This window comes from Myotis nattereri, assembly GCF_964212035.1.
Source record: "Myotis nattereri genome assembly, chromosome: 2".
Taxonomy (NCBI): domain Eukaryota; kingdom Metazoa; phylum Chordata; class Mammalia; order Chiroptera; family Vespertilionidae; genus Myotis; species Myotis nattereri.
This window is the reverse complement of record NC_138076.1, coordinates 209,264,193-209,276,869: the sequence shown is the minus strand read 5'-3', so window position 1 is coordinate 209,276,869 and position 12,677 is coordinate 209,264,193. Positions and strand designations below refer to the sequence as shown.

Here is a 12,677-nt window from a genome sequence, read left to right as displayed (position 1 = left end):
GCTTTGCCTTCCCCATGGAGGGTCCCTGGCTCAGGCACCCAGAAGGAAGGACGGACATGTTTTGGCGCCACCCATCTGGGTTTCCACTTCCAGCGCCCCCCACCACCAGCGCAGGCACAGGCAAGAGCAGCGACGGTGCTTAGCTTTTATTTGCAAACTGGAGTTAGCCCTCCCGCCCAGCAGAGGGTTCGGCCTGGGCTGGGAAAGCAGAACTCCATTTTGGGCCCCTCACTCGGAACGCCCCCCCCCCAAAAAAAAACAAAAACAACAAACAAACCATAGCTCAGGACATGCACTTCTTCACTGTGGAAAAAGAGAACTTGACTTTATTCAGAAAGTCTACAAAATACAGAAGGCGGATAACTCGCTTACTGTAAGTCAGAAAATAAATAAATTCTGGAGGCCGGGGCAATTATTTTAAAAACATTTTTTGGTTGTTGTTGCCACCCGGCTTTCCCTAAATATAAGATAAAATGTGATTTATTTGCAGATATAAAATATAAAGTCCAGCTCAGGGCCCACGCCACTTTTCCCGGGGAGTGGGCACTAGGGCTCTGGCTGGAGAGAATAACTTAGATTCGTGCAATAAATAAGAGCGGGAGGGCAGCTGTGTACAGTGTGTGGGGAGGGGGGCTGGGCTTCCCAGAACAATCACCGGCTGTGGCCAGCCGCCACCCCAGGGGGGGCAGTCACAGGGGAAGAGGTGGGACGTCCCTTTTGAGGGCCCCCACCCCAGGCTGCAAGACTGCGGATCTGTCATCTCATCTCCCCACCTGCCTCCGTCCCCTTGCTAATTGGCTAGCCAGCCCCTTCCCTCTCTTCCATCTACATCCCCTTCTCTCTCCTTCTACTTCTCTTATCTTGTCTCACAGACAGCCGTCTCCCAGGCCACGGCAGCCCTGCCTCCCGTCTCCAGCCCCTGTCCACTGTCCCCTGGCCATGGCTGGGATCGCAGGACGGCAGTGGGAGGACCTGGCTGTAAGTTTCAGCTCAACCTCTAAGCACAGGTGGCCCATCCAGGGGAGGCCCGGTTCCGTCTGCTGACGGGGCAGGAGATTTCCCCAGGCCCAAAGCAGAGGGGGGCAGCCCCACAAGACAAACCCCCAACCTAGTGCCGACTCCCAGGCCGGGCAGGGGCCACGGGCATGTCTGAGCAGTTTACAAAACGAGGGGAGGCCCCCTTCTCCTTGACGACGCTTCTCCAAACTCGCTCGTCTCCCTCCTCCCCTCTAGGAAGGCTGCGCTTCCAGCCAAGGGAGACCTTGACCCACCCCGCCCTCTCTCACCACGGTCGCCGCTTCCCAGGGCTTTTAGGTGCCAGGTTCAGGGGCTGCACCAGGAAGGGCTCCAGGGAGAGGACCTGTGTTCCCACGGGGCTGGTGGCTGCGGAGAAAGGGCACCTGGGACAGAGGTCGTGCTGAGGCACTGGGGGAAGGGAGCCGGGGTCGCAGGGGCCGGAGGGGCGCGGTTTGGGGAATGGGGCGTGGCGGGGGGGGGCGCAGCGGGCACTAGGAGCAGGGGGCGGGCGCGGGGGCGGGCGCGGGCCCCGGGGCGGGGCCGGGGGCCGGGCTCCGAGCTGACTTGACGATGGTGATGACGCTGGCGGGCGCCACGAGCGCCGAGGGCCCGCGGGAGGCGGCGACGGAGCGCGCGAAGCCCTGCAGCGCCTCGCACTTGCCGCGCAGCGCGTCGAGCTCCAGGCGCATGGCCGCGTTCTCGCGCGCCAGCTTGTCCACCTCGCGCTCCAGCTCCGACTTCTGCTTCTGCAGCTCCTCCTTCTGGCACACGCGCTTCACGCGGCAGCTGGCGGCGTAGCCGCGGTTCTTGAGCGTGCGGCGCCGCTGCTTGAGCCGCGTCACCTCCTCGGCCGAGAGCCCGCGCAGGTGCCGGTTCAGCTCGCGCACCGACAGCCCCATCAGCGCCTCGTCCGACAGGTGCGGCGTGTTCTCGCTCAGCTCGCGCTTGATCTGCGGGCAGCGCGGGAGGGGGGGGGGGGTATGGGGAAACGGAGGCCCAGGTCGTCCCTGCCTGTGGGCCCTGAGCCCTGGGCCTGGCACGCATCAGGTGCTGGGGACGGCGCCCCCTCCACCGCCATAGGCACTGAGGTCTGGACTTGTCCCGAGACCCCAAAGAGGGGCAGGAGTCGTAAGAAACCCAGGAAAGCACCTTCGAAGTCCCGCGGCCCAGTGGGCACTGCCCTGATGGGGAAGCCGCCTGGAGAGGGAACGGCCTGCCCCGGGGACACAGCCTATCTGACCGAGCCCACGCCTCCTGGTTCCCAGCCAAGGCCCCAGGAATGCCTCCTGCCTGCTGAGCTGCTGTGGGGTGCCCGGTACTGAAGGGGAAGTTGGCTGGGGAGGAGGGAGGGGTGGGACTACAGGGGCTGCCTCCTCACCTTCAGGGCTTTGCTGGATAAGGGGTCCACAGACATGTTTGCAGAAGGTGCCCTCTGGGCTGAGACCTAGGGGAGAGAGGAGGCCAACGTCACTTTTTCCCTGGCGCGTACAATCCCAACTCACTGCCTTGCCATTCAAGGCCCCTGTTGTCTTGGACTCATCTCATTCCACCTTCTTCCATCCCAGCGGCCCAGCCACAGCGGGCTCTTTGAACGGCTCGTTTCAGCCCCAGGGCCTTTGCACTCGCCACTCCCTCCCCTTATTTCCTCATAGCAGCTCTTCAGCAGGTATATCTTTGCTCAGTGCCACCTCTTCAAAGAGGTCTAACTATCTGGCTACAACACCCCATTGTGTCATATCATATCACCCCACTGACCAACCCTCATAACGGTCACCTGTTCTGCAATTATTTTATGTTTGATGACTTGTTTATGGTTTGTCTCTCTCCCTCCCACCTCTCCTCCACCAAACTGTTAGTCTACAAGGGTCAAGGCCTTGCCTGCCCTACCGCTGCCTCCAGATGCCTAAGTCAGTGCCTGGCACACGGTCAGTTCTCAATGAGTATGCGCCCCGTGAACGGGCTCCCTCTTCCCCAGCAATTCTCCCACATGGAGCCCAGACAGGTGCATTTTGTCTTATTCAAAAGTATTTTCATTGCTTGGCTGGCGCAGCTCAGTGGTTGAGCATCGACCTATGAACCAGGAGGTCCGGGTTCCATTCCTGATCAGAGCACAAGCCCGGGTTGTGGGCTCGATCCCCAGTGTGGTCTGTGCAGGAGGCAGCCGATCAAAGATTCTTTTTCATCATTTATGTTTCTGTCTCTCCCTCTCCCTTCCTCTCTGAAATCAATAAACATATATTTAAAAATATGTTTTCATTAAAGTGCAAACTACATACAGAGAAGCTCACAGAACACATGTGTACTAGTCAGTGACATTTCACACACGACGGCCAGTGGTCGCTGCTCTGGGCGGGGAAAGGGGCGGCCCCCCAAGTTCCCTTTAGAGCAGCGTCCTCTATCCATGGCCACTCTGCCCTTCTCCCCATTCGTTCTTCGCTGGTTTTCTCATCCGAAAATCCCCGTGCGATGGGACGGTGAGGAGCAGAGAGCAGGGCGGAGGGGGGTCTGAGCCCAGCCTCCTGTCGGTTCTCACGAGTGACCCCCAGTCTGACAGAGTGAAGTGGGGGTGAGACCCGGGTCCAGCCTTGGCTCCCTGAGCTGCCTGGGGCCGAGTCTGGCCCATTCTGCGGCCCAGGTGTCAGACCCTGCGGAGAAGCGGCAAGTGCACGGACTTCGGCACGAGACACGCGGGGCCTCGGAGGGTGTCCGACTGACTGGCCGCGGCTCTGGCACATCAGTTAGCCTCCCTGTGCCTCGGGCTCTCCCTGGTGATACAGTGGCTGTGTATTAAGTCAGATCATGTTACTCCTCTCAAGCCCCCCATCTCGCCCGGATTATAGCCCAAATCGTCACAGTGGCTCACAGGCACCACAAGATGGGGGCTCAGCAAATGCCTCTGACTTCAGCTCCCGCTCCACGCCCCTTGCCTCCCTCTGCACCCGCCTCCTTAAACCGACCGCACACACCGCCCCCGGGGCTCGAGCACAGCGGTCCCTCCGCCCAGCATCCTCTTCCCCTACATAGCCACAGACGTGGCTTCCTCACTCCTGCAGGCTGCTCTTCAAATCTCCTGCTCTCGCTCAACTTAGAATCCCCAGTCCCTGACACACACACACACACACACACACGCACGCACACGCACACGCACGCACACGCACACGCACACTCTCCCCGTCTCCCTTCCCGACCTCATGTCCCTCTACAGCACTTCTCAGATATATCATCATTGCACATGCATTTCACTGTTTGTGCAGTGTCTGTCTCCCCATTGGAATGCCAGCGCAGGACAGCGCAGACCTTGTCTCGCCCACTGCCGTGTCCCCAGTGCCCAGAGCAGTGCCGGGCCCAGAGCAGAAGCTCGGCGGTTGCCGAGTTCTCAGCGTGACTCAGGCCGAGGTGGGGACAGTCCAGGGCTTCTCAGAAATCCCCAGCCCCTCCCGGCCCACGCAGCCAGGGGACCTGACACCCAGAGGGAAGCGAGGAGAGGGGCAGGAAAGGGAAGTCGGCACTTTAAGAGATCCCCTCACAGGCAGCCACCCTGGCCCTCGGGCAAGGAGGTCTTCAGGAGCACCCAGGCTCCTTGTGGTACAACTGGGGGAAACTGAGGCCCATAATGTCCCCAGTCAGGACCCTAACCTGCCACAGGCACCACCTGGAGACCCTCATAACCACCCCGACCAAAACACAGGCCTCTTAAATGTCCACCTTCCCCACACACCTAGGGAGGTCCTGGCATGTCCGCTGGTCCTCCACGCACTATCAGCGGATCTTTCCACCTGTGAATCCGGCCTGTCATCACCCACATGCAGACCTTCCTTGGCTCCCTACTATCCTGGGGACAGGTCCAGGCTCACTCCCCACCACTGCCCACCTCCGTTCTGCATTCCAGCCACGTGGAACTTTGTACTTCCTCTCACCCCACGCTTTCTGGCCCATGTGCCGCCCCACACCCTGTGACACTACTCCCCTCGCTTTATCTGGCAGACGCCTACTCATCGCTCGGCTCTGGGTGCAGACATCTCCTCCTCCGGGAAGCCCCCCCTGACTCCTAGGACTTGTTAGGCACTGACCACCCCAGCACTTCTCCCTTGAGTTGTAATGGTCTGTTTCCTTGTCTGCCCACCAGACAGTGAGCTCCACAGGCAGGAACCAGGCCGAGGCAGCTCTGGGTGCTGATGTCGCCAGCACGGGGCCTGGCAGGGAGCAGGCACCCACAAGGTGTGGATGGGTGCAGTCTCTGACACCGTCCGGCATCTGGCTTGTCCAGCTGAGTACCATTGAGAGAAAAACCTTCTGGCCCTGTCTCCAATTCTTCCTCCTTCTCATCTGCCTCCTGGCTTCTGCATGGCAGGGCTGGTACACAGACGCCAGGAGGAGGGGGAAGGAGGAGCAGGGGTTCTGTCATGATGCTTGGCCCCAGGTCGGGCATGGGAAGCAAGGAAAGGGGCACTAGATTAAAAGTCAAGCTCCAGTTTGAGCCCCATCTCCTTTCCAGGCTGTGTGACCTTGAGCAAGCTACCCCACCTCTCTGGTCTCCACTTCCTCATCTGTAAGAACAATACCTGCTCTCGGGGTTTTGGTGGCGCCAAGGGCAGGTGTCAGTGAGCATGGGGGAGGTTATGAGAATAGCTGAGTCTGTCCAGGAGGGGTCATGCCTGCAGCAGTCACTGGGCCCTCGCTTCCACAGCATCTCCCCGCTGGCTGGGGTCGCACAGAAAAGGCTCCCCCTCCTCACTATACCCAAGGGGAGGGGGAGACCCAGAGATGACACCTTTTGCCTGAAGTCACACAGCAGGGGAGTGGCTGCTTCTCCCCCCAAATCAGGAGGACACTGAACACTGAATCCTGGTCCCTTTCACGCTGTCATCACCCGACCCTCCCAACAACCCTGTGAGATAATGACCAGAGAGGTCAACAGAGCAGTCCAAGGTCACACAGCTAAAAAAGGGTGGCGCCCAGGACTGAGGCCACGCTGAGCCACATGCCTCCCCCCGAGATGGCCTCACAGGGCACCTCTCTGTTCCCCCACCGCTGTCTCCACGGCCACCCTGCTCTGATGTACCTGGGTTTGTGCAGATGAATACAGACAGCCAGGCCGCCGTGCCAGCTGCTGGGGGAGGTGGGTGTTAGGCGATGTGCAGTCTGGGCTCTACAGAGAGACCTGTGGGAGAGGACAAGCCTCCCCTATGTAGGTTAACTGAGCCTGCTAGGTGCTGGGTGCTGAGCACTGGGTGCTAAGGCTGATGCAGAACCTTGGAGGCTGGTCCCTCAGACAAATCATGTTTCCTCTCTGGGCCTGGGGTCCCTCACTTGTAAAGTGGGGGTGATTATAATAGCATTAGAGGCCGAGACAAGATCAGCAGTGGCGAATGGTTTGCTTATCTCTCCATCGTCCCTCCCTCCACTCTCACCACAGCCATCGCCCATCGCCCACGGCACTGCTTCCCACTGAGCCTGGACACAACCTCAGAACCCTTCTCACACAGCCCGCTGAAGGAAGCCCGCGAGGTGGACACTTGGCCAGTCCCTGTTCTGTGTGACTGGCGGCCCCACCCACAGGGCTGGCTGGGATTCTGAGTCCTTGTAGGTCCCAGGAGGCTCCGAACCTGCTCTCTCCTTCCCTCCTTCTCTTGTTGTAGCCTCGGCCCCTCACCCACATCCTGGATGTCAGCTGAGGCACTCATGTTTGCCCAGGAATGTCCCTAGCTCAGCAACGCCAGGCCATCACAGAGAAAGTCACAAGAAGGGGGAACTTCCTGATAACCTCAGGCTTTCAGACTTCAGCCCAGGCCAGGGGCTGCTGGGCTGTACGCACGGGCCTGGGCCCTCCCCCGGGCTGCCTCCAGCACGGGCCTCAGACAGGGGCTGGTCCAACCCCCCTGTTCTGTCACAGACAACTGAGCAGCTTGTGGGGGGCAGTGGGGGGCTGGAACCCCGGAGTCCTGACCCCTAGCTCAGGGCTCTTTCTTCAATGTCAGCCCCTCCCCCCGCCACCCCGCTTTTTCCCTCAGAGGCCAGAGAGCAACCTCCAGGGGCTGCAGGTTCCTACCATTCTTTTGGAGGCATGGAGAATGAATTTACTCTTGGGGGATTGACAGCTGCCCTGCCCAGTCTGCAGCCACAGCCTCCTGCAGGCCCCTCCCCTCCTTTCCCCTCTCCACTCCAGGGACATCCTGCAGACGGCCTGCCCCCTGGCATGGGCTCCTCTCTGGCTGCCGAGCCATTTCGCTTCCTCTGTGAGGACAGAGGGAAAAAATGTGTTTTCCCGGGGCCTTGGCAGCCAGCCCTGGTGGAGTCTCCTCCCTGCTGGAAAGGGGAGTGGAGCTGGGAGAACCCCACACCTCAGGGAAGCAGGAGCCTGGGGATCCAGTTCCAGTTCTGCCACCCACTCACACTCACTGCCGTGCCCTCTCTCTGGGCCTCAGTTGCCCAACATGCCAAACCTCCACCAAGCCTAAGGTTCCTTCTAACCCAGGGGTGGGCAAACTTTTTGACTCGAGGGCCACAATGGGTTCTTAAACTGGACCGGAGGGCCGGAACAAAAGCATGGATGGAGTGTTTGTGTGAACTAATATAAATTCAAAGTAAACATCATTACATAAAAGGGAACGGTCTTTTTTTTTTTTTTTTTAGTTTTATTCATTTCAAACGGGCCGGATCCGGCCCACGGGCTGTAGTTTGCCCACGGCTGGTCTAACCTGACAGCCTTGGAGTTTAGCGTGTCAGATTCTGGCCCTGAATGGAGCTTCAGGACCACCACTAGCAGAGTGGAGGTCCTAGAGGAAGAGAAAGGAAATCAGGGAAGGCTTCCTGGAGGCAGGGGCATAAGAACACAAACTCAGAGACTTGACCATCCTTCTGCTCAGAGACCACTTCCTTTTTCAGCTGAACTGTGACCATAGCCGCTTCCTCACCGGCTTCTGGTCTTGCCATGACTATAGTCACCTCCTCACTGACTTCTAGTCTCTGCCTCTAGACCCCACCACCTATCTTCTCCCAAAGGCTGTCAGAAGGATCATTACTGAGAAAACCTACAAACCTAGGTTTGGCTGGCTCATTTCAAAACCCTGCGATGCCAGCCTCCCTCCTAGCCCACAAAGTTGGCCTTCAGGCCTCCACCATGTCCTTTTCCCACTACCTCCAAGGATCCTCTTGGACCCAGTGCTCTTTCATTCAATCAGCCACCACAGAAAGCACCTACTCTGTGCCAGGCTCTGAAGGCCCTCAAGGGCTCCACAGACAATCATCACTCACTCCACCTGACAACCTGGGTCACTGGTCACCTTCCTTGATTACCCTGGGTAAGCTGGAGCCCTGTTCCTGTCACACCTTGGAGATACTGTGGGTCCGGCTCCAGACCACTGCCATAAAGCAAGTACTGCAATTAATCAGGAGCTTCTTGGTTCCTAGTGCATATAAGTTATGTTTACACTCTACTGTAGTCTATTAAGTGTGCGATAGCATTGCGCCTAAGAAAACAATGTACATATCTTAAGTAAAAAATACTTTGTTGCTAAAAAACGCTAATCATGCCGAAACCGGTTTGGCTCAGTGGATAGAGCGTCGGCCTGCAGACTGAAAGGTCCCAGGTTCGATTCCGGTCAAGGGCATGTACCTGGGTTGCAGGCACATCCCTGGTGGGGGATGTGCAGGAGGCGGCTGATCGATGTTTCTCTCTCATCGATGTTTCTGACTCTCTATCTCTCTTCCTTCCTCTCTGTAAAAAATCAATAAAATATATATATATATATAAAAATGTTAATCATCACCTGAGCCTGTTGGAAAGATGGTGCTGGTAGATTTGCTTGACCTGCAATTTGTAAGAAACACAGTATCTCCGAGGCGCAATAAAGTGAGGCGCAATAAAGCGAGGTGTGCCTTCGTATTATTCACTTGCAAACCACAGGCTTCCCCCTCATACCACCCAGCTCCCCTGGGGTTTTGTATTGGTTTGGTGGCCCCCCCTTTAACTTTGTCTCCTCTCATCAACTGTAAGCTCCCAGAGGGCAGGTTCTGGATCTGGTTCGGCCTTGGTCTCATCCCAGCCTCTGGCCCATGACAGGCTCATAGCTAAAAGCATCGGGCCTGAGGGAGGCACAGGGGCCATGGGAGACCTGTGGGGTCCCAGGCCCTAGTGAGGACCGGGGGTGACCCAGCAGAAGGTTAAGCCTTTCAGTGCTAGCCGTGCACCAGCCGCTGGAAGAGCCAACCAGCCGCTTCCCCTCGTCCTTGGCCCCCCAACCTACTCAGGATGTTTCCCGCCCGGCTTTGCAGATGGGCCTGACTGGGAACCCCACACATTCCTGGACATGCCAGGCCTTGGCCGGGGGCCGTTGGCTCTGCTTTCTCTCCCACAGTTTCCCTGGAAAATAGGCTGTGTGTAGAGGCTGCCCTGCCTCCCCCATTTCACCCCCATCCTGCCCCTGGACGTTGCCTAGTTCCTGCTGCAGATGGGGACACTGAGGTTCCCCACTGCGGTAGCAGAGCTCACCAGGGCTCAAAGATGCAGTTAAAAGATCGTCTGGTTCCTCATCCCCCAAGCTCAGTGGATCCCCCTCCCCCATGATTCTGTAGCCCAGTGGGTGGGAAGAATGGAGGGCAGAATAGGACCGAGGAACCCCTAGCCCCCAGCCCATCCTTCAGGCTACTGGGCAGAGGGAAGCTTCCCGCAGGGCTGATACAGGGGCTTAGGGCAGGTTTGGGCCCCACCCTCACACAGCAACCCTTCACACACCAAGACCACCTCTTCCTCTCCCTGTTGACCATTCCCCGCCCCCACCCCCAGGGGGAGGACTCTGGGAACTCCAGCTGGCCGGGGCCCTCAACTAGCTCCTCAGGTCCGGCAATCAGCAGGTATGTCTGACTAGTCCCACATGTAACTGAAACCACCGGCAGGACAGAAACCAACCCCACCCCTTCCTCCGGTCTCACCCTCCCAGGCCCAGCAGCACCAGCTCCAGAACCCAGGCCAGCCAGAGTCCCACCGAACAGAGGAAGCCTGGATCCCTTGCTACCTCCCCACTTCGCTACGGGTGTTCTGGCCCTTCCACTTCCTCCCGAGGCTGAAGGGATGGCTGGGGATGAAGAAGAGTGCGGGTCTGCCTGCCCCAAGTAGCAGGAAACCCGGGATACCGACCTGAGTTGTGCCAGCCCACCAGGGTCCTGGAGGAAGGAGTGGCCCCCTCACCCCCCCCTCCCCAGCCCTGCCGGGTGGGTGTTTATACTGTGCCCCACCCTGTGGCTGCAGCCGCCAGCTCAGGGAGGGGGACAAACACCGACATCACGTGGCCCGGCCCTGGGAAACTCCGGGGAAGAGCAGGGTCGCTGGCTGGTGGCAAGGGGACAGCGGGGCAAGAATTCCCGGACACCGTGTGACCACGATGGGGCCGCTTCCCTAGTTCAAGTCCCTATTCCGCATTTCCTCGTTGGGCACGTCTTTCCCAGGTATGCACCGCGGGCACACAGGCCCCAGGGTCCTCACCGGGCGGTCTCTCTGTGTGTGTGTGTGTGTGTGTGTCTCTCCCCACGGCACACCCCGCGCACCAGCGGGCAGGACGCTCGGACGCGGGCCAGGGAACACACACGCACTCGCCGCCCGCCCTGGGACGTAAACAAACCGCGCACGCCCGGCTGCGGGCGCCCGTCCAGGGAATGTTCTCACCGAGTCACGTACGTGCACACACTGCCCCCCCGCCCCTCCTGGGTGGACGCTGACGCGAGCCAGCCCCCCAGCCCCTTCCGGCCAGCGCCCCCAGGAGCCCAGCACCCCAGCACCCCGCCAAGCTCGCTTCGGCCCCGACTTGGTCCCTGGAACTCTGCCCCTCCTCCCGTCAACCGACCGGCGGTGGGGACACCGAGCACCGACAGCGCCGGCCCTGGCGCCCCGCCCCAGGCGCATTCTCGGGGTGCGCGAGCCCTGCTGCCTCGGAGCCCCGCGCCCCCGCTCCCGCCCCGGACCCGCGTTCCTCACCCCTCCTCGGGCCCGCTTCGCCTGGCGCCCCTGGCACGCGCGGGTCTCGCTGCCGTCCGGGCTGCTGTCCCAGCCGGCTCCCCGGTCCGTCTCCCCTCCGGTCCTGACCGCCGGTTGCTCCGAGCCCGGCTCCTGGCTCCCGAGAGCGACGCGCCGAGTTTTGTTGTGGGGCGGGCGGCGCAGGAGGCCGCGCGAAGTTGTAAGGCGAGCTTCCCGGAATTACTCACTCACAGGATTCCTTTCATTCATAAAAACCCAGTCATGCGGTGACGTCACCTCCCTGGCCGCCCCCCTCGGCCCCCTGAGCGGCCTCCGGGCCTCTCGGCCCCGCCCATTCCCCGCCCCTCCGGCCCCGCCCACACGCCGGGCCCGCCCCGGGGTTCTCAGTTCCTATTAGGCTGGATGCGTTCACGTGACACCTCGCGAGTGAAGGTGTCATTTGGCTCATTTTACAGTCGACAGTCCTGAGCGTCTTCTCCTTTCGACCTACACCTTCTGCCATGATGATCTCATCCAGTCCCGTGATTTAAAATGCCGTCTATATGCCCATGAGCTCCAAATTTGTATTTCTAGAGTGAACACATTCTCTGAGTTCCAGACTCATAGCCAAGTGCCCACTGCGTGCCTCCACGTGGATGCCAGGTGGGGACTGCAAACCCTACACAGCCCAAATCCACCTCCTGATCATCAGCCCTGCCCCGGCAACCCACACCCCCAGTCTCCCCATCTCCGTTGTTCAAGCCCCATCCTAGGACCCCTGCTGCATCCCTCTTTCTCCCTTCCTCCCTACATCCCGAATCAGGCTGGTTCCACATCCAACACCCTTCTGCATCTGGCTTCTCCCCACCCCCAGTCCTACCACATGGTCCAGACACCATCAACTTCCCGGGACAATGGCAGCAGCCTCCTGATAGCCTCCCCACTTTGTTCCTAAAGGTTTTCTTCACACACCAGACAATGCTTTTCTCAAAGCAAAGATCAGATTGCTGTGTACACTCCCACCCTCTCTCTAGCCTCCTGTGCATTTAGAATATAAACTTTACTCCTCCCTTTGGCCTACAGGGCCCTAAGCCTTCTGGCCTCTCACCAACTCTCCAGCCTCACCTCCTGCCCCTCTGGCTCCCCACTACTCCTCAGCCACTGCCCTTCTTACTGTTTCTCAAACACACCCAGCTCATTCCTGCTACAGGCCCTTTGCACTTGCTGTTTCCTCTTCTATTCACTGTCCGCTCTTTCTCATCTTTCAGGTCAGCTCAGATATCACTACCTCACAGAGAATTTTCCTGACTCCCTGGCTAAAGGGGCCCAGACCTGTAAACTTCGTTTTTATATAACTATTCTTTTCTTCTTCTTTTTTAATCCTCACCTGAGGAAATGCTTAGAGAGTTATTAAGGTTATATAAAGCCCAGCCAGAGTGGCTCAGTTGGTTGAGTGTTGTGCTGTGCACTGAAAGATCGCAGGCTTGATTCCTGATCAGGGCACATAACCTGGGTTTGGGTTTGATCCCTTTTTGGTCAAGGTCAAGGAACATGGGTGCAATGTCATATTTGAAAGTGGGAGCTTTCTGGCTTGAAGCGGGTTTTAAATGGCCAAATCGGGGACAATTAGAGCATCAAAAGAAATTACAGTAATGATGGGTTATAACCTATTGAATAAGATGAGAAACCATGAGCCCATACTAATATAAAT

At 58.8% G+C, this 12,677-nt stretch overlaps 1 protein-coding gene across 1 annotated transcript; it reads right to left on the bottom strand.

Annotated features, from left to right (window-relative positions):
• Positions 1–283: 283 nt before the first annotated feature.
• MAFF (MAF bZIP transcription factor F) lies at positions 284–11,236 on the bottom strand. Its single transcript, XM_081085154.1, has 3 exons — positions 10,988–11,236; positions 2,396–2,461; positions 284–1,967 (listed from the first exon to the last, which is right to left on the bottom strand). Exons 2-3 carry the CDS (start codon positions 2,429–2,431, stop codon positions 1,509–1,511), a joined length of 495 nt encoding a protein of 164 aa, XP_080941280.1. The 5' UTR covers positions 2,432–2,461; positions 10,988–11,236; the 3' UTR covers positions 284–1,508.
• Between the last annotated feature and the right edge of the window lie 1,441 nt (positions 11,237–12,677).

Coding starts and splice junctions, on each gene's coding strand:
- MAFF (XM_081085154.1), bottom strand. CDS start 2,431: ATGTCTGTGGACCCCTTATCCAGCAAAGCCCTGAAG. Junction 1,968..2,395: donor TATCCAGCAAAGCCCTGAAG/GTGAGGAGGCAG, acceptor CGCTGCCCGCAG/ATCAAGCGCGAGCTGAGCGA.